The sequence below is a fragment of the Leptopilina heterotoma genome, unplaced genomic scaffold (assembly GCF_015476425.1).
Source record: "Leptopilina heterotoma isolate Lh14 unplaced genomic scaffold, ASM1547642v1 Lhet_81, whole genome shotgun sequence".
Taxonomy (NCBI): Eukaryota; Metazoa; Arthropoda; class Insecta; order Hymenoptera; family Figitidae; genus Leptopilina; species Leptopilina heterotoma.
The window spans coordinates 5,650,864-5,671,596 of record NW_025111185.1 but is presented as its reverse complement, the minus strand read 5'-3'; the positions used below and the strand labels follow the sequence as shown (position 1 = coordinate 5,671,596).

The window sequence follows — 20,733 nt, the reverse complement described above, 5'->3', positions numbered from 1 at the left end:
AATAGTAATAATGATTAAATATTTATTTAAAGAAAACTATTGATATTCCAAATAATTTTACAGGGTTCCTACAGAAATCCGATTTTAAAATTCCATACCTTTTCCATGATTTCCAGAAGCCTTTTAAAAATTCCATACCATTTCCATGATTTCCATGATTTCCAGATTCTGTAGGAACCCTGTTTACAATTAAAGACATTTAAATCTAGTATTACAAATGAAAAAGTCAAAGTTCTGTCTGGAAATCAGAGAAAAATAAAATCAAATTTTTGTGGCAAACCTGAAGAATTAAATTGTCGTGAAAAAAAATTCATTTTAAAATTTGAACTATTTATTACAAACCAAATTTGCTGGTTATACATACACTTTCTTACTTTTTATCTTAATGAAGAATTCGGTTTATTTTTCTTAGTAACTGAGAATTAAATGTACAAGTTACAAGTAAACTACTTAAGGATATTATCAATAATTTATTTTCCTATTACTATAATTAATACCAGTCAAATTTGCAAACGTAATAATTTCATTCACATTAATCATTATTTTGCATACGTCGTGAGAGACAAACAAATTTTGATAGATTTTCAAATTTAAACTGTTTACTGTTTAATAAACGAAGAAGAAATTATTTAAAAGATAAATTAAAATTGTATTCCATTCGTGCAATATATTTTTTTTGTAATTAATGCTGAAATGTTGGAAATTCTTAATTTTTATGCATTTGTATTTTTGTCAAGCATTTTTCTATATAAATTATTTACAATTATGTCGCCGTTTGTTTCTGTGGTGGGTCCTGCATTTTTTTCTGTTGTTTTTCCCTCATTCGATCGGCATCTCTATAATATTAATGTATTATAGAAATTTTAAAAAATTCTCCAATGTATATTCAGTATTAATTTATTTAATATATGGGTGATTTTCTTGAAATGGACCACTTCACGTGTCTCCAACATGAGGTTCATTATTTACATTAATTTTTTATTAATATTCTATAAAGTTTGAATTTTTTGAAAAATTTATTTATTTCTTCTTATTTAAAAAACGTATTTAATTTTGTCTTCGAGTTTTAATTGGTTAAATAGCATATACATTTTATAATTATATTTTAACGTAATTACATAATGTCAACATATTTATAATAATTATATATATCAAATTAAAGTTCAGAATCTAACGTTTATTTTTTACTTATAGGGTAGAGTGGGTAAAAAAGCCACATTTTTACTTTTGATGCTGTAAAATCTGTATTTAAATTTTTTTTCTCAAATTTCCAATTGTTATTGAAAGTTTAGTTATTAAGCTTGAAAATTCTTGACGAAAATATTTTTTATCTCATGAAAGGTCTAAGTTATAAGAGTTTTATGAAAGCACTGTAAGTGGCTTTTTTGCACCACCTGGTGGGGAATGGGAAGTAATAAATAGAGAAAGGAAAAGAAAAGGAGGGGTGGATAAGGGCATAAGTATGGGGCAATGGACTAGGTATTTTAAGGAGCTCAGTGGGGGGGGGGGTAGATGGTAGAGTGGTGGGAGAAAGGAGAACGGTGGTAGGTGAAGCAGAGTGCGAGGATATAAGCAGGGAGGAAGTGGACAATGCAATCGACGCGATGAAAAGGAACAAAGTAGCGGGTTTCGACGGAATGAAAGCGGAGAGTTTAAAGTATGGGGGGGAAGTAATTAGGAAAGAGATGTGGGAATTGATTAATAAGGTGTGGAAGGCACAAGGATGGCCGGAGGGATGGAAAACGGGAGTAATCGTACCGTTGGTTAAGAAAGGGGAAGGGAAAACCCACATAGCACAATAGTATGAGGTAACGTTATGTTGAATACTAATCGTAAGGCTCATAAGGTTACACGATATTGCTGTGGTAGACCTGAGGTGAACTAAAAACTTCCGCCATGGAGGTAAGGTTACATGTTAGGGTGTGGTAAGTTATATGATAAGGCTATGGTAACCTTACACGTTAAGGTTGAGATAACCTTACACGTTAAGGTTGATGTAACCTTACACGTTAAGGTTCTGGTAACCTTACACGTTAAGGTTGAGGTAACGTTACTCGTTAAGGTTGAGGTAACGTTACATGTTAAGGTTGAGGTAAGGTTATATGTCAAGGTTGAGGTAAGGTAATTAATAAGTTGTAAGGTTAAGGTAAGGTTGTGATAAGTTTACCAGTTATGGAAAATATTGACAAAATAATTAATAATATAGGGGAACATAGTCTAGGTCGGCCACCTTTTTGACTTTTGTTTATAACTTTTTTTTAAAAATGAATTTGGACAATTGAAGTATATGGTTGGAAAGTCCTGTTTAATAGGAACATTTTTTCTGTACAAAGTAAATTGACAGGTTTAAAAATGAAAAAGTTATAAAGATTTAAAAAAAAAAAAATTTGTAGTCCAGGTTGGCCATTACAGTCAAGGTCGGCCATGTTTAAAATTCAAAGGGCATTAATCGTTAAAAAATAAAATAACATGTTTGGAGTTACGGAAAATTGATTCTTTATTGTTTACAGTTTGTAACCTAATGAAATAACAAAATAATAACAATAAACAATATAAAAAAATAAATATAAATAAAAAAAAGTTTTGCACTAAAATATTAATAAAATTAAATAAAAATATTAATAAGATGATCAATTATATTATGAGTTATACAGAATTGCAGTTTTTGCAAATGAAGTAGCTCGTCCTCAACTTTGCGCATTTTAAACACATAGTGGCCGACCTTGACAGTAAGTAACATTACCGAATTGTTGTAACCATAAAGAAATACGTTTCGGGATTCGATTTTTTACTTTGTTTTCCTTTCAACCATGAGTCCCACAAATTTTCTGCATACTTGCCTTGACGATTCAATTTGTTTTTTATCTTTTATTAATGGTTTTTCACATTATGCACAAAACTTTTTTTGAGCTTTTTTTGTACCGACGTCACAGAAAACACAATTTTCGATTTTCCGAAAATGTAATTGAACAAAAAGTTAGGTTTCACTAAGACAAGCTTCGACAAAAATGCGCGTAGGTGGCGCTAGTGAACTTGACAAAAAAACGCGAGTGGCCTACCTAGACAGTAGGCCAACCTTGACTACATTCCCCTAATTAATAAATAAATATTAAATTAAAAAGTTAAGTTTGTTACTCTTCTCTATTTTGAAAACCTGACATGAAGCAGAAAATTTTGAAAACAAATTTGGGGGGACTGGGATTCGAACCCGGGATCGACGCGCATAAACCAATCATTCTAACTAACTGAGCTAAGTACAGAACTGTCAGAAGGAAAATCAATTTTGCCTTTAAGGTGAACCAAGAATATGATTAACTCCTTAAAGGCAAAATTAATTTTCTTGCTACCAGTTCTCCACTTAGCTCAGTTAGTTAGGATGTTAGGTTTATGCGCGTCGATCCCGGGTTCGAATCCCAGTCCCCCCAAATTTGTTTTCAAAATTTTCTGCTTCATGTCAGGTTTCCAAAATAGAGAAGAGTAACAAACTTAACTTTTTAATTTAATATTTATTTATTAATTATATTATTAATTATTTTGTCAATATTTTCCATAACTGGTAAACTTATCACAACCTTACCTTAACCTTACAACTTATTAATTACCTTACCTCAACCTTGACATATAACCTTACCTCAACCTTAACATGTAACGTTACCTCAACCTTAACGAGTAACGTTACCTCAACCTTAACGTGTAACGTTACCTCAACCTTAACGTGTAAGGTTACCATAGCCTTATCATATATACTTACCACACTCTAACATGTCACCTTACCTCCATGGCGGAAGTTTTTAGTTCACCTCAGGTCTACCACAGCAATATCGTGTAACCTTATGTCATAAGGTTCATTGAGCCTTACGATTAGTACTCAACATAACCTTACCTCATACTATTGTGCTATGTGGGAAAGGTGGAGGAATATAGAGGAATCACTCTAATGCCAGTTGGATACAAGATTTACGCAGAGATCTTGAGGCGGAGGCTGGAAGAAAGTGTAGACAAGGCTGGAGGGATACCTCAAAATCAGGCAGGATTCCGTAAAGGGATGGGCACTATGGACCACATATACTCTCTAAATTTTCTGGTGGGGAAGGAATTAGGAAAAAAGAAGGGGAAGTTGGTGGCTCTGTTCGTCGACTTTAAGGCGGCGTTTCCGTCAGTTAACAGGGAAGTGCTTTGGAAAACGCTGCGGGAAAGAGGGGTGGAAAGAGGTCTCATTGAGCGGATTAAGGAACTGTACGAGGATGTGAAGGCGAGGGTTAGAATTGGGGAAGACTTCGGAGATATTTTCTGGATGGGGAGGGGCTTAATGCAAGGTTGTCCGTTGAGTCCAATTCTCTTTAGTCTATTGATGGCGGATTTGGAGGAGAAACTGAGCGAAAGAGGGAAGGGAGGGGTGGTTTTGGGAAAGGGGAGAATTTATTCGATGGCGTACGCCGACGACATAGTGTTGTTGGCAGAGTGTGAAAGTGGAATAAGATTGTTGATGAGAGAGTTCGAAAAGTATGTAAGGGGAAAGGATCTGTGGGTGAATGTAGAGAAAACAAAGGTTATGAGATTTAGGAATAGGAAGAGTGAAGAGGTTGAGGTTTGGAAGTTGAATGGAAAGAATGTAGAGGAAGTGGATGAATTTTGTTATTTGGGTTTTTGGTTTAAATCGAATGGAAGTTTAGAGCTGCATGTGAGTAGAAGACTGGAAAAAGCGGGCAAGATTTTGGGTCAAGTATGGGGGATATGTTATGGGGTAGAAATATGGGGGTGGAAAGAAAGAAAGAAAGTGGAGAGTATGAGTGAGAGGTATCTGAGATGGACAATGGGGGTAAGCAGAAGTTGTCCGGGGTATATGCTCAGGGAAGAATTAGGTAGGGAAAAAATGTTGATAAGACAGAGGAGGAGGGCGTGGGGATTGGAAGAGAAATTTAAGCAGGGCAGGGGAAATCAGTGGACTCAACGGTGTAGGGAGCTTATTGTAATAAGGGAGGAAAGGGGGGCGAAAGAGATGTCGAAATGGGAGGCTGAAAGAAAAGGGGTGATGAAGGAGGCGAGTAGAGAAGGAAAAGGATGGTATGAAATGGAAGAGGGATGGAAGGGAAAAGATTCAGAAGAGAGGTGGGAAAAGATAGGTAAGTCAAGGTATAATAAGTGGTACGGAATGGTGAAGGGGGTGGGTGTGCCAAAATATCTAACCACCCTGTAAAAAAAAGTGTTGGAAGGTACGGGATTCCGCACTGCGAGTGCCAACCTGCCAATGCGGTATTCGCGAATTACCGCATTGGGTGTCGTGGTGAATACGGAAATCAAGGGGTCCCAATGCGGTGCCAGTTTTAAGCTTTAAAAAAACGAAAATACGTGACACGAGGAAATAATTAGTGTCAGTGCAGAAATATGCAAGTTAAAGGAATGAGAAAATAATAATAGTGAGTGTAAAAATGAAACTTTAAGAAAAAAAGGTAAGTTGAACTGTCAAATATAGGCCCAATGCGGCATAGGCTGATTTCAATGCGCCACAGCAAAAGCAACTTTGACTGGTTTGAATGGCGTGAAATAGGTAAACAAACATTTTCTAACATATTTGTCTCCGTACACAGACACTTTTCACTAAATCTGCCAACGTACAATTGGTAAGCATCTTCTAAATTACAATAATCGAAAATATTGTTTAGATTCATCCAGAAACGTGGTTATAAAATAAAAAATTGGAAAGTAATGTAATGCAAATCATATGTCAGCTGGGCCACTGTGTTCGCTCGATTCGCTCTGCTTGCTTCTGCCCTCTACTGTCGACTTGCACTATGTACCGATTGTGTACCGCATTGAAAGCAGCCTACGCCGCATTGGACTCATATTTGACAGTTCAACTTACCTTTTTTTCTTAAAGTTTCATTTTTACACTCACTATTATTATTTTCTCATTCCTTTAACTCGCATATTTCTGCACTGACACTAATTATTTCCTCCTGTCACGTATTTTCGTTTTTTTTAAGCTTAAAACTTGCACCGCATTGGGACCCCTTGATTTCCGTATTCACCAGGACACCCAATGCGGTAATTCGCGAATACCGCATTGCCAGGTTGGCACTTGCAATACGGAATCCCGTACCTCCCAATACTTTTTTTTTTACAGGGCAGCGGAGGAAGGGGGACAAAGTGGAGTAGGGTAATAAGATATAGAATGGGGGAGGGGGTGAGAGAATGCAGATACTGGGTGGGGAATGAAGAGAAAATGTGTAGAGTATGTGGATATGAGGTGGAAGATTGGGGTCATGTGTTGGAGAGGTGTGGAAGAGGCGTGAATGATTGGGGGGAAGAATGGGAGACTGGGCAGATAATAAAATGGATTTTGGATGAAAGTGGACAGGGTGTGAGATGGATGAAAGAACTGGATGAGAGAAGAGAAATGTACGTGGTTTAAAGAGGGTAATAAATAGGGTGGGTTTCGTATAGCTCGATTTTTAATTAAAACGAAAAAGCCACAATGGGCACAATAAAAACAGGAAACGGAAGCCCAGGCACTGGAGAGAGAGAGAGAGAAAATTTTTGCGTTTTTGTTTTTGCGTTCTTGAATAGTTTGTAAGGTTTTGTAATATAGTTTAAGCGTTAATGTATTTAGTTATTTTTTTTTTTTTTTTTTTTTTAATTTATTGTATTAAGATATTAAATCTATTACAAGAGTCCATCTGAAACAGCTATAATAAATATCAATAATCATCCTCTAACAAAAGTGAACGTCGTTTTAGACTATTCGTAATAAAATGAACTAAATTTTTACAATGTAATACTGAATCAGTAAGAATAACCTTACAAAAAGGATCACAAATTAAATACTTTTCTCTCAAATCCGCGTACTTAGGACACTCCCACATAAAATGTTCTAATGATTCAGGTACATATTCATCACAAAGCGTACACATTGCTTCCGTTGAGAACCGATAAACTATTTTGTTGAATTTAAATCTTACTTCATTAAAATTTGAGAGTCTTAATTGAGACATAATTCGTGTAAAATGAATAGGGACTTGAAAGGTTAAATATTTTTCACATTTAAGCTCATTTAAATTAACAAGAAACTTATAAATTGGGCTATATCTAGAATCACTCACACGTTGAATGTCACTGTTAAAAGAAAGTTCTTTCATATTCTCACGTAATTGTTTCCAGTTGAGAGATGTAGGATCTTGATTTAGCCATATTTCTTCAATTCCGAGTCTGATGAACTGTTGTCTCATTAAGGATGCCCAGTTGTATTTTACAATGTTTCTTTTTTTATTGTCCTGAGCCAAAAGATTATTTAGGCATATTTTTGGAAATCTATAATCTTCCATGTTAACAATTCTAGACCACAGTTTAATTGCCCTAATCATTGCACTGTCACTTAATCTTGATACTCCAACCTCAATTCTAAGCATATAGCCTGGCGTAGTTCTAGGAAGTTCTAACAAATTGCAGAAATAAGCAGCTTGCAGTGAATTGATGTCATCAAAATGCCTCAGTCCCCAAACTCCAGCACTGTATAAAAGAGTAGAAACACCCACTGCATCAAACAAACGATTTCTCGAGTCCCACGACGATACCTTTGCAGCCATAAAAGTTGACCAAATGGTTCCTAATGCCACCCTAGCTCTTGCTACCATGCTCTTGGCAGCCAAATTAAATAATCCTGATGTGGTTATTGGTATTCCTAGGTAAACGTAGCTTTTAACTCTTTCCAATGGCTCTTCTCTATATTTGACAGCACGATATTTTTTTGGTTTTCCGCCCTTTGAACAGACTAGTAGTTTCGTCTTCGATGTATTTACTTCTAAAGAGTTGATCCTACAATACTCTGACAATGTATCCAACATCTCTTGCATTTCGATAATGGAAATAGTATTGAATACTAAATCGTCTGCAAAAAGTATTAATTTAATTATCTTTGCTATGTCTGTGTGTCCCCTGCTTTCGAAGAATTCTACCATATCATACAAAAAGATCCCAAATAGTAGAGGACTTAACGAGTCACCCTGGAGGATTCCCTCTGTAATATCAATTTCCTCTGTTTTTTCAGCACAACCAATCTTTACTCGCATTTTGGCCTTTGAATAAAAATCCTGCATGACACGAATAATTGTTGCACTAACACCCACCTCATACAGCTTCTTCCAGAGAATCCTGTGGACAACCGAGGGGAAGGCTCTGCGAAAGTCGACAAAGACAAGAAACAATTTACCCTTGGGTTTCTGCAATTCGAGTTGGATTTTTGACGAAAGAATAAATATATTATCTTCACAAGATCTTTTCTTCCTAAATCCGCTTTGAGCCTCTGGCAATATATGGCACTCCTCTGCCCAAGTATTCAATCTTCCAGCGAGAATAGAGGTGAAGATTTTTGCTATTGAATTCATTAATGAGATTCCTCTATAATTCAACGGGTCCTTCGCATCACCCTTCTTGTACAGTAACATTACATCCGATTGACTCCAACTATGAGGGATTTCACCATCATTAAGAACTTTTTCGAACAAAGTAATCATCAATTTCAGCCACTTCACAGGTAGACACTTAAAGAAATTATTGTTTATTCCATCAGGGCCTGGCGACTTGTTAAGTTTTAGTTTACCAATTACTTTAATCACTTCTTCCATACTTATTTCCCTATCAAGAAAAGGATGTTTACAGTCGTAATAAATTTCATTGGGCGATACAGCAGTGTCGTAGATTTCCTTATAGAAGCTTGTCCATTCCTCTTTCGAAATTATATTATTTTGGTATTTTTTCTTTTTGAAAAATTTCACTGCTTTCCAGAATTCTTTTGGATTTTTTGTATTACATATTGCTTCTTTATGCTTTTTTATATAATCATTTTTGGTGGTTCTCAATAATATAATGTGATCCTTCCTTGCCCTTGTGTAATTGTCTCGATCAATTGTATTTTTTGACTTAAACCATAGTCTACGATACCGATTCAAAATCACTTTTAAAGCCTTACAAGCACTATTAAACCAGGGCTTATTACTGCTTTCCATTGATTGCATTTTTATCGTTTGTTGCATCCCCGATTCAATTGCTGCCTTTTTAATATTTTCAATCAATAGATCATTCATTGTATCAATATCGTGTGGAATTTCATTTGATAATTCGTTTCCAAGGTCTGTAAGCAAATTCAAATACTCTTCTTCCCTTTTATCCTTCCAAACAAATTTCGAAACAGTAGTGTTAATTGGGATTGATGCAGTAGTGAAATCCTCTGGAGTTTTTATTTGTAAAGCAGCACGAATCGGCAAAGGGTCTGAGAGTCCGAAATCCCTAACCTCGAAATCTTGAATCACATACAGTCCATTCAGGTTAGTCCAAATATGGTCGATAGTACTAGCACCTTGTGCACTCACGTATGTAAAATTTCCTTGACTATCCGATACAGATCTTCCATTTAGGACAACGAATCCAAGGTTCTCCAGTATCTCATGAAGAAGATAACCTTTTCTGTCAGTAACTTCATCTTTTGATCTTCTTATTTCAGAGAATGCACTATCTTCGAACAATTCCTTTTCAAACTGATTTAACGCACCAATTCTAGCATTCACGTCGCCTCCCAATATACACAAACAGTCGCTGTTCCCAACAAAATTAAACAAGGATGATTGGAGTACCTCTACGTTTTCCGAGTAACTCGAGCCTCTCAAATACACGTTGATAATTATATATTTTTTACACTCTATGTAACAACTAAAAATCAGCCAACTTTCCTTAGATTCCAGTACTTTAACTTCTTTCACGATTCTAGAGTCATAGATGGTAAGTAGGCCTCCGCTAGCCCTGCCTCGAGCCTTATCTTTAACTGCTGGTTCTATTAGTGTTTTGTAGTGTGTCCCAAAGAAGGTAGGTAAACTGATTGAATCACTGGTAAGCAAAGTTTCACACAAACATATTATCGCGTCACTTTTTAAGTATTTCTCGAAATCGTCATTATCTAAACTGAAAAAATTATTTATACCGTGAATATTCCAAAAGGTTTTTCCAACACAATTTTCCGATAAATCACACAAAATGTCTCTCTGAGAGAAGGAAGAACAAAAAGGGTCCCTGTCAACGTTTTGTTTAGAAATTTGACTTGCCTGACAGCTATTCACAAGATCGTCGAAATGTCTGGGAAGCCGTTCTACTCTGTGTCGCTTGTTCTAGGCTATCACTGTTCCTCACTTCCACTAATCCTTGATTATCCCTCCAAATAAAATTCTTGTCCTCGATTGTCAATTTCCGATATCCAACTTTCACTTGATTGCCGGATTGCTTTTCCTTTACAGCTCTCATTCGTATGCTTCTCTAAATTTCACGCTCCTGCCATGTCAAGTCATCATTTATATACGTTTTCGTTCCCGCTAACTTCTTTTTGTTTTTCATAATCATAACTTTATCTTTCACGCTATCCAATTTCACTTTAATCATCTGTTGCTTACTATTTGAAATGTTACGCACTTCTGCAATATTTGCTTCAACATTAAGTGATTCTTTCAAGAATTCGGCGACTTCTATCTTCGCATTCGAGGAGGTTACCAATCCACTAATGACAACATTATTTTTCTTGTCCGCACGATCCCTGATTTCCTCTCTTCTTTCTAGAAAACTAATTCTTTCCAAAAGGGAGGTTTTCTCTTTATCCCACTCTAAAACATGTCTGTCAAAATCTTTACGCAGTGCGTTCAACTCGTCCACCACTCTCGCAATGTTCTGTATTTGCTTTCGCGTTTCTTGATTTTTCTTATCCATCTCTTCAAGCTTCGCCAAAATAACATTTTCACTTGATTCATTCTTTTTCGACGAAAAACTAGTAATCTGAAGTTGTTTAGTGGTATCTCTTCTGGGGGGAGCCATTTTCGTTTTTCTAACAATTACGTGTTTACACGAGGCACACCTAACCTCAAAAATAGGCTGTACACAATTATGTTCTGAAACGTCACTTTAAGACCAATTACACAAAAAAACAATAGTCACAACAGCTCCACCAACATCAATATCACCTCACAACAACAATTTTCAATTGATACGAGCCCAAAGAAAGAAATTATCAATATTTTTGTACTTAGCGAAAATGAACACGGTGCTCACACAATGCGCCACCTATCGGGACTCTAATGTATTTAGTTATAAGAACAATGTATATGGATCCTCGAACCCTGATATTGCAGGGAGAGTAAATAAATATATACTTTTATTATTCGTTCACTTAATCAGATTGTAATATGTTTGAAAAGTTCACCAAAATGTTTTCAAAAAAGCAACAAAAAATTAAAATTACAATAAAAACAATATTAATCTAGGTACAACATTCAAACTGGATTCAAAAGTTGCGTATAATTACCTAATAGTATTTATATTCTAAACAGCTGATAAATCGGCTTATTAATAGTTTTTAAATAAAACTCAAATGGCTTTTTCATCCCACTCTACCCTACCTATTTGTTTAAAATAAGATAAAAAAAGTTATTGAAATTATTATTAATTAAAATAATATTATCAATGAGAGCCTCGTTTTTTATATAATAACATCATATTTTTTAACGTTTTAAACATAATATGTAATCTATGTAAAAATATTTGATGATTAGAACGAAAAATATTGTTTAAAAAATTGTAATATTTTTAAAATTAAAAAAAAACGAGAATTTTTTCATTAAATTAATAGGGTGTCTACAACTAATCTGAAAAAAATTTCCCTGACATTTCCAGGTTTTCCAGGCCTTCTAAAATTTTTTTTCCAGGTTTTAAGAATCGACAAGAGGTTACAAAAAATACATTGCTCAAATTTTATTTGATAACACTTATAAATAACGTGGAAGAAGTATTCACAACGTTTGTCATCAACGATTTGAAGAAAAAAACTGTTTTTCACTCAGAAAACAATATTTTACGTTTACAAAATTTTCCTTTTTTAACTTTTTGTTTAAAAAACATTGTAAAAGTTTTATTAAGACAAAAGTTTGAATAGAAAATTATTTTTTCTACTAAATCATTGTAAACGTCACCAACGTTAAAAATTATAAATATAAAATGCACATTTTTAAAAAATTATTAGGGCCCGAACCAGTAACACAGTGTCACAGTATTTAAAAATACGTACTTTACGAACCAAAAATGAAAAATTACGGACCATTTACGAACAAAAATATCAGCAATCCGAGTCAAATAAGAGAACATTTTACTTAAAATTATAAATTAAATTTTAATAACTATAAAACATGAAGATATCGATATCTCCGAGTCTTCGACTCGGAGTGATCGATTTCTTTATGTTTTATAATAATTAAAGATAACCCAAGTGCGAAATGCCAAGACTGCAAAAACGGCCCATCATTGGTGCAGTAATGTCTGCCGAGAATTGGCAGTAGTTACTGGGCCATTATTGGTAACCAAAACGTCCCATTACTGGGCCAATGAGGGTGCCGATGGTCAGAATTTCAAATTTTTTAAGACTGGGCCAGCTCTCGGCCCAATAACGGCACATTCATGGCAAAGTTTATCAATGTTTAATGTCAAAAGACAATTGCCAGTGATGTGCCGACCATCGGCCCAGTAATGGCTCATTATTGGCACTTTAATGGCAAAAAATTTGTATCGTTCATGGCAAATTATAATTACCAGTATTGGGGAGTAGCTTGGCTCAGTAACGGCATAATATTGGCAAAGTTGATCAATCTTTAATGGCAAAATTCAATTGCCAGTGATGTCACGAAGATCGGCCCATTAATGGCACATTAGTGGCACTTTAATGGCAAACATTTTGTATCTTTGATGGCAAATTATAATTGCCAGTATTGGGGCGTAGCTTGGCCCAATAACGGCACGTTATTGTCAAAGTTGATCAATCTTTAATAGGAAAATTCAATTGCCAGTGATGTGACGAAGATCGGCCCATTAAAGGCACATTAATGCCATTTTAATTTGGTATAATTTTTTATAAGAATTGAAATTTAAGAAACATTCAGGTATTCAATAAATTATTTATTTTGTATTTAAATAATTGAATAAGCTTGAAAAGGATTCAAATTAAAATATTTGAAACTTTGAATTTTCTATATTTTTAACTGTCAATTTTAAAGAATTAATTTTTTTGAAAAAGTTTAATTAAGTATTAATTTAAAAAAGAAGTTATTAATGTTTTCATATAATTTTACAATTAAAGAAATTCGTAAATAAATGTTACAGAAACCTTTTTTTGAGTAAAATTTTTCCTTTATTATCTAAAAATTAAGAAATTTTCAATTTCACTTTCAATTAATATTTGCAATTGACAAATAGAATTTATAAACATTTTTTTCCTTCATTTTTTAAAAATCTTTGAATTTTTCTTAAAGCAATTGTAATTAAGAAATAGAAATGATGCAAATTATTTCCTTAAGAAAATTTATTAAATAAATGAATGTTTTTTAAAATTTAATTCTCATAATTCAATTTTAAGAAACATTTAGTTATTCAATAAATTATTTATTTTTGCATTTAAATAATTAAATTCTCGTAGAATTTTGTAGTAAAAATTGATTTCAAAATGGATTCTAGTCAAATTTTCAGATAATAATTAAATATTAAAAATATACCATGAATTATGATATTAAAATTTTTTTAAATTCAATCGCCAATGATGTGACAAAGATTGGCCCATTAAAGGCACATTAATGGCACTTTAATGGCAAAAATTTTGTATCTTTAATGGCAAAATATAATTGCCAGAATTGGGGCGTTGCTTGGCCCAATAATGGCACATTCACGACAAAGTTGATCAATCTTTAATGGTAAAAGACAACTGCCAGTGTTGTGACGAAGATCGGCTCATTATTGGCACTTTAATGGCAAAAAATTTGTATCTTTAATGGCAAAATATAATTGCCAGAATTGGGGCGTTGCTTGGCCCAATAATGGCACATTCACGACAAAGTTGATCAATCTTTAATGGTAAAAGACAACTGCCAGTGTTGTGACAAAGATCGGCTCATTATTGGCACTTTAATGGCAAAAAATTTGTATCTTTCATGGCAAATTATAATTGCCAGAATTGGGGCGTTGCTTGGCCCAATAATGACACATTCACGACAAAGTTGATCAATCTTTAATGGTAAAAGACAACTGCCAGTGTTGTGACGAAGATCGGCTCATTATTGGCACTTTAATGGCAAAAAATTTGTATCTTTCATGGCAAATTATAATTGACAGTATTGGGGCGTAGCTTGTCCCAATAACGGCACATTCACGGCAAAGTTGATCAATCTTTAATGGCAAAATTCAATTGCCAGTGATGTGACGAAGATCGGTCCATTAATGGCTCATTGTTGGCACTTTAATGGCAAACATTTTGTATCTTTGATGGCAAAATATAATTGCCAGAATTGGGATGTAGCTTGGCCCAAGAATGGCACATTAATGTCTATCATTTTGTATCTATGATGGCAAATTATAATTGCCAATATTGGGACGTAGCTCGGCCGAATAATGGCACAGTATTGGCCAGTGTAGTGTAGCTTATAAGAACCCTTTTGCTTCCTCGACTTCAAGTCAGAGTAGCAGAGTGGTCAGAGTGTTAGGCTGTGGAGCGTCAGGTTCAGGTATCGATCCCCGCGAGAGGTAAGAATTTTTCAAATATTTGTAAGTTTGCGTTTAAATTAGGGAAATAAGCCGTATAAATGTTATAAATTAATTAGTTAATTGAATAAAAAAAAATTATTTTTATTTTTTTCTAATTTTGTCAACACTGGGGGAGTAATGGCAGCCAATATTGGGCCATTAATGTCTGCTGAGATCTGGCTGCCAATAATGGGCCATTAATGTCTGCCGAGATTTGGTGCCAATATTGGGACAGTAATGTCTGCCGAGATCTGGCTGCCGACGTCCAACCGCGGTTAACACCACAAGAGTCGGCGCAAAGTCGGGCCAATATTGTCTGCCAAGTCTCGATGCCAGCTTTGCCAATACTGGGCCAGTGTTGGGCCGCGTTGGTTTTCGCACTTGGGTAACCGAGTGATAAAATCATTATATCAATTCAATTATTATTTTCAACAATTTTTAACTAAAATTCGTCTTTAAATAAATTTTACAAAATTTCAATTATTCGTAAATTTTTCAATTAAATAAATATTACAAAATAAAAACTTAAAATAAAATTTAAAAAATTGAATTAAACTTTTTCAAAAAAATTAATTTCAAAATTTAATTATTTATAAAAATTTACGCTATCTATATTGCTTTTAATATTCAATTATTATCTAAAATTTTAACTGAAATTAATTTTTAAATAGATTTTTATTAGAATTCAATTATTTAAATACAAAAAAATAATTTGTTGAATTATTAAATGTTTCTTAAAATTTAATTCTCATAAAGAATTTTACCAACAAATTTTTAAATTGATAACGAATTTTAATAAAATTTTTAAGAATAATTACATTTTTCAAAGAATTCGATTAAAATTTGTATTAAAAATAATTGAAATTCTTTGATGATTTTTATTATTTATGAAAATAATTGAATAGTTGTTAACAATTTTATAAAAAATTTTCAAAAATAAATAATTGAATTCCTGAGAAATTTGTATTATTCCCAAAAAAATGGAATTCTTATTCTTACGAAGATTTTTACAAAAATTTTTTAAATAATTGAATTCTGTTTGGAAATTTTATAAAAATAGTAGATATTGAAAATCATTGAATTGAGTGCTTGGATACAACAAGGGGACGTACGCTCGGCGAGCCGCTTTAAAGTCAGTCAAAGGTACCGTAAAGTGTAAAAAATGAAAATTCAAAATTTTGAATTTTGAAAACTGCCATCTTATAGGAAATAAAAATGCGCATCTTTTTTTTCTTTGAAATTTCTTTGAATAATTAATATTTTTATATGATAATGGAAAAAATGTGATTAATTTTCAATGTTAAATTTCATTGAATTTTAAAATATAAATCGTCGTATCTCCGACAAAAATGAATGAATTCTTTTGATTTTTGGTATACAAATGCATTTGGACCTATAGAAGACGACAATATCACGAAAATGTTAAAAGCAATTAATTGTTTATTGATTTTTAATTGTTAATACTGACCGGTCAAAAATAATTTTTTCTTATCTTTGGCTGCAAAAAGTATGCGGGGAACTTTAAAATTCAAACAACTTCCAGTGAGACATTTGTTTATTACGATGTGAAGAAGTTTTCTGTAAAATTGCAGAAAGATTAGTTTTATATTTACAGAAATACAATAGTTTTAAGAAAAATGCTCGCGCCGCCAACGATCCCTACCGCACAGATTTTAAGGTTAGTTGCACGGTAAAGTTTTATTTATGTATAAATATATGTGTGTAATATTTGCATTGAATTATTTATTAACTATTACATACTATACAACATAGGTATACACTTTTTTAATAATTTTGTAAAATATTATGTGTATGAATATAAATATTACAAATAATTCTAGCAGTATTTAATTAAATTAAGATTAATATCTGTGTTAAAAGAAATGTTTTTATTTTAAACATTATTAAATTTATAAAACGTTTTTAGATGTTAATATTATTGTTTAAAAACTAGGAAAAATTTTTATTTTAAACAATTTTTGACAATTGTGATATTTTGAACTATTATATTTTAATAGATATTATTAGATTATACTAGATTCAACGTAATATGTAATTAAAAAGGACATTAAGTGTTGTTGCAGCATATTGAGTAATAGTTTTAATACATTATAGAGTCGATAAAAATTGAGTTGTAAATAAACGATATACTAACAAAAATAAATATCAGAAATAATCTTAATTTAATTAAATATTGCTAGAATTATTTGTAATATTTTTATTCATACACATAATATTTTACAAAATTATTAAAAAAGTGTATACCTATGTTGTATAGTATGTAATAGTTAATAAATAATTCAATGCAAATATTACACACATATATTTATACATAAATAAAACTTTACCGTGCAACTAACCTTAAAATCTGTGCGGTAGGGATCGTTGGCGGCGCGAGCATTTTTCTTAAAACTATTGTATTTCTGTAAATATAAAACTAATCTTTCTGCAATTTTACAGAAAACTTCTTCACATCGTAATAAACAAATGTCTCACTGGAAGTTGTTTGAATTTTAAAGTTCCCCGCATACTTTTTGCAGCCAAAGATAAGAAAAAATTATTTTTGACCGGTCAGTATTAACAATTAAAAATCAATAAACAATTAATTGCTTTTAACATTTTCGTGATATTGTCGTCTTCTATAGGTCCAAATGCATTTGTATACCAAAAATCAAAAGAATTCATTCATTTTTGTCGGAGATACGACGATTTATATTTTAAAATTCAATGAAATTTAACATTGAAAATTAATCACATTTTTTCCATTATCATATAAAAATATTAATTATTCAAAGAAATTTCAAAGAAAAAAAAGATGCGCATTTTTATTTCCTATAAGATGGCAGTTTTCAAAATTCAAAATTTTGAATTTTCATTTTTTACACTTTACGGTACCTTTGACTGACTTTAAAGCGGCTCGCCGAGCGTACGTCCCCTTGTTGTATCCAAGCACTCAATTGCGAAAAGTTTTTAAAAATAATTTAATTTTACAAAGAATTCTATTAAAATTCTTATTAATTATGAAAATAATTGAATTCTGTCGAACGAATTAATAAGAATTTTTTTAAATAATTGAATTTCCAAGAAAAAATGCATTACTTTTAAAAATAATTGAATTCTTGTAATGAATATTGTTATTTATAAAAATAATTGTATTTTGCAAAGAATTTTATCAAAATGTCTGAAAATAATTGAATTTTCGGGAATAATTTTGTTATTTATAGACATAATTGATTTCTTTTGAAGAATTATTTATGTAAATAATTGAATTTTTGGGAAGAATTTGATTGAAATGTAAAAGAATGTAAAAGAATGAATTATTTCAAAAAAATTTAATTGAAATTGTATTTAAAATAATTGATTTCTTTCGAACAATTTTATTAAAATATTTAAAAATAATTGAATTCCTGTGAAGAATTCTAATATTTTTGTAAATAATTGAATTCTTCCAAAGAATTTAAAAAAACATTTTTTTAAGTATTTGATTTTCTTGAGGAATTGAAATTAAATTTTTAACAATAATTACATTTTTTTAGCAATTTCTGTAAAATTGTATTAAAAATAATTGAAATCCTGGAATGGATTTTATTATTTATGTAAATAATTGAATAGTTGCAAAGAATATTATTCAATAAATTTTCAAAAATATTTGGATTCCTGAGAAATTTATATTATTTATTTAAAATAATTGAATTATTGCGAAAAATTTTATTAAAATGTTTAAAAAGAATTAAATTTTTGTGAAAAATTTTGTTATTTTTGAAAATAATTGAATTTTTTAAATGAATTTTATAAAAATTGTTTTAAATAATTAACTTTTTCGAAATATAATAAATATTATGAAAATTTTATTTTAAATAATTGGATTCTTCTGGAAAACTTTATTTTTGAAAATAATTGAATTTCTGCAATCATTTGTAGTTTCTCTAAAATTCCCTAAATTATATCGTACAATTTACAAACTTTTCGTCCTTTTTAATCAAATTACGGACTTTACGGACCATTTTAAAAAAAACTGACTTTTCGGACTTTACTGGATTTACGGACCTAGTTCGAGCCTTGAATTATGTATTTTAAAAATAAATTGACTTATTTTACGAAACAAAATTTTTCAACGCCATTATTTCTGCTTTTCTTTTGATCTTTCAGAATTTTAAGTGGTCAATCTTTTTCTATTTGATTATATGTATGTCTGTGGTTCATATTATTTCTCAAAATAGAATAGAATAATTGCAAATTAGAAAGGCAATATTAATTATTACTATTAATTTCTTACTAAAAATTTGTAAAACTAATTGTGGGCATTAAAAATATTGTTCAAGAGTATTTTAAGTCATGATGAAAAAAATCCCCTGACATTTCCAGGTTTTCCAGGACATTTTTAATTTCCCTGACATTTCCCGGTTTTCCAAGTTTTCCAGGTGTTGTAGACACCCTAAATTATCAATTCATCTCCAAAGCCTTTTTTATATTTGATAGGCGTTTTGTTTTTAATTTTTTTAATCATTCTTTTGAAATATTTAACCCTCAAATTAAATTATTTATTTAATAAAAATAAAATATACAAGCAAAAAGTGTAATAAATTAAAACATAACAATTTATTATTTAAAACGAAATATTCCTACAGAGTTTTTTTTTACAAAATCATTAATTTAAAAGTTATAATTAATTATACTTAAACTCTAGAACACATAATAATAAAATGTTGCTGGAGGTCTTATTTCTGGAAATTAATTTTGCGCAATTTATATTTTTATCTTTAAACATCTTCAAAACTTATTTATGAAAAGGAAAGTAAAAAAAAATAACAATTTGATTTTTTGGTAATTTAAACAAAAAAGGGTCCCTTTCAGGAGAATCACCCATATCTTAATATTGAAACATATTGAAATTAAATTATTAAATATAAAACTTAACACTGAAAAAAAAATTTCTGGTTGGAATTGCCAGAAAACCTGTTTTTAACTAGAATTTCTTGTTAAATATGTCCTAACTAGATTTATTCTGGTTAGATTAAATATACCCTAATCAGAAATTTTTTTTCAGTGAAATTATTATTAAATAACATTATTTTTTGCTTCTTTTTCAATGAACTTACCGCTGTTTTCGCTGTTCTAAACTTAAACCTTTATTGCTTTCTTGTTCGCCTGCAGTTTTCTTAACATTCTTTTTCATATTTTTTGCACGTGCCAATTCACGTTGATTTCCACCTGAAATAAAATATTTTAATTAAAAAATGCATCTTTGAATAAAATGTGTTGTAAGAAATATTTTCCATATTTTCTTTGTATTTGCAAATATTTTTCGTTTTGAAATAATAACACATGGAGTTTAAAATATTTGCAATATTTTCAGATTTTTTCCTTATTCAGGCATCAGAGGAAAATATAAATAATCCAAATATTGTAAACAAATGAAATATATGACAATACATTCTGAAATTTAGAGAAAACTTTTTTAAAAAAATGGTTTAGTCTAACCTAAATTTAAAACAATTTATAAGAAAATAGAAATAACAAATAGACTCATAAAATTCTCTTTTTTCTCCTTTTTTAGAATTCAAAAAATCGAATAAAACTGAGTTATTATTATCGACTATTATTGGAAAGTGACACGTTAGAAGACAAAAAAAATATGGAGGACACAGTTTATCTTGAATTCTGATATCAATTTTTTCTATTTTCTATGAAAAAATTATTATTATTTACTTCAAGTATGAAATAGATAATTTAAATTAATTTCCAGAATTTAAGAATATCGTTTCAAAATAAATTGCATGGAAGTTTGAATATTTCTATATGTATATTAAAAGTAAAGTCACTGAAATGTCCTTTAGAAAATGAGTATACAAACAAATAGACAAAATATGTTGATATTATATACTTACGGGTCATGTTTTTTGTTTCTTGATCTCCGATTAACAAGTAATTTTGATCAAATTACAAGAAATATTGTCTACAAGTGTAGAATTTTAGAAAATCGAACAATAAATGTTGCTTTTCTGGAGTAATGAAAGACAACAAGCAGAGTACCAATTTGTTTAGTGTTTTTCTCTGTCTTGCTCAGTTGGTATCAATATTGACAATTTTTATTATCGACTGTAGAGAACGACAGCGCGCCGCCTCGACATCTAGTCGGTAAAG

At 31.2% G+C, this 20,733-nt stretch overlaps 1 protein-coding gene across 1 annotated transcript; it reads right to left on the bottom strand.

Moving 5' to 3' along the window:
• Positions 1–313: 313 nt before the first annotated feature.
• On the bottom strand, positions 314–20,649 carry LOC122511191 (putative SERF-like protein). The gene is made up of 3 exons (XM_043626300.1): positions 20,478–20,649; positions 19,689–19,800; positions 314–836 (listed from the first exon to the last, which is right to left on the bottom strand). Exons 1-3 carry the CDS (start codon positions 20,482–20,484, stop codon positions 764–766), a joined length of 192 nt encoding a protein of 63 aa, XP_043482235.1. The 5' UTR covers positions 20,485–20,649; the 3' UTR covers positions 314–763.
• Positions 20,650–20,733: the final 84 nt, after the last annotated feature.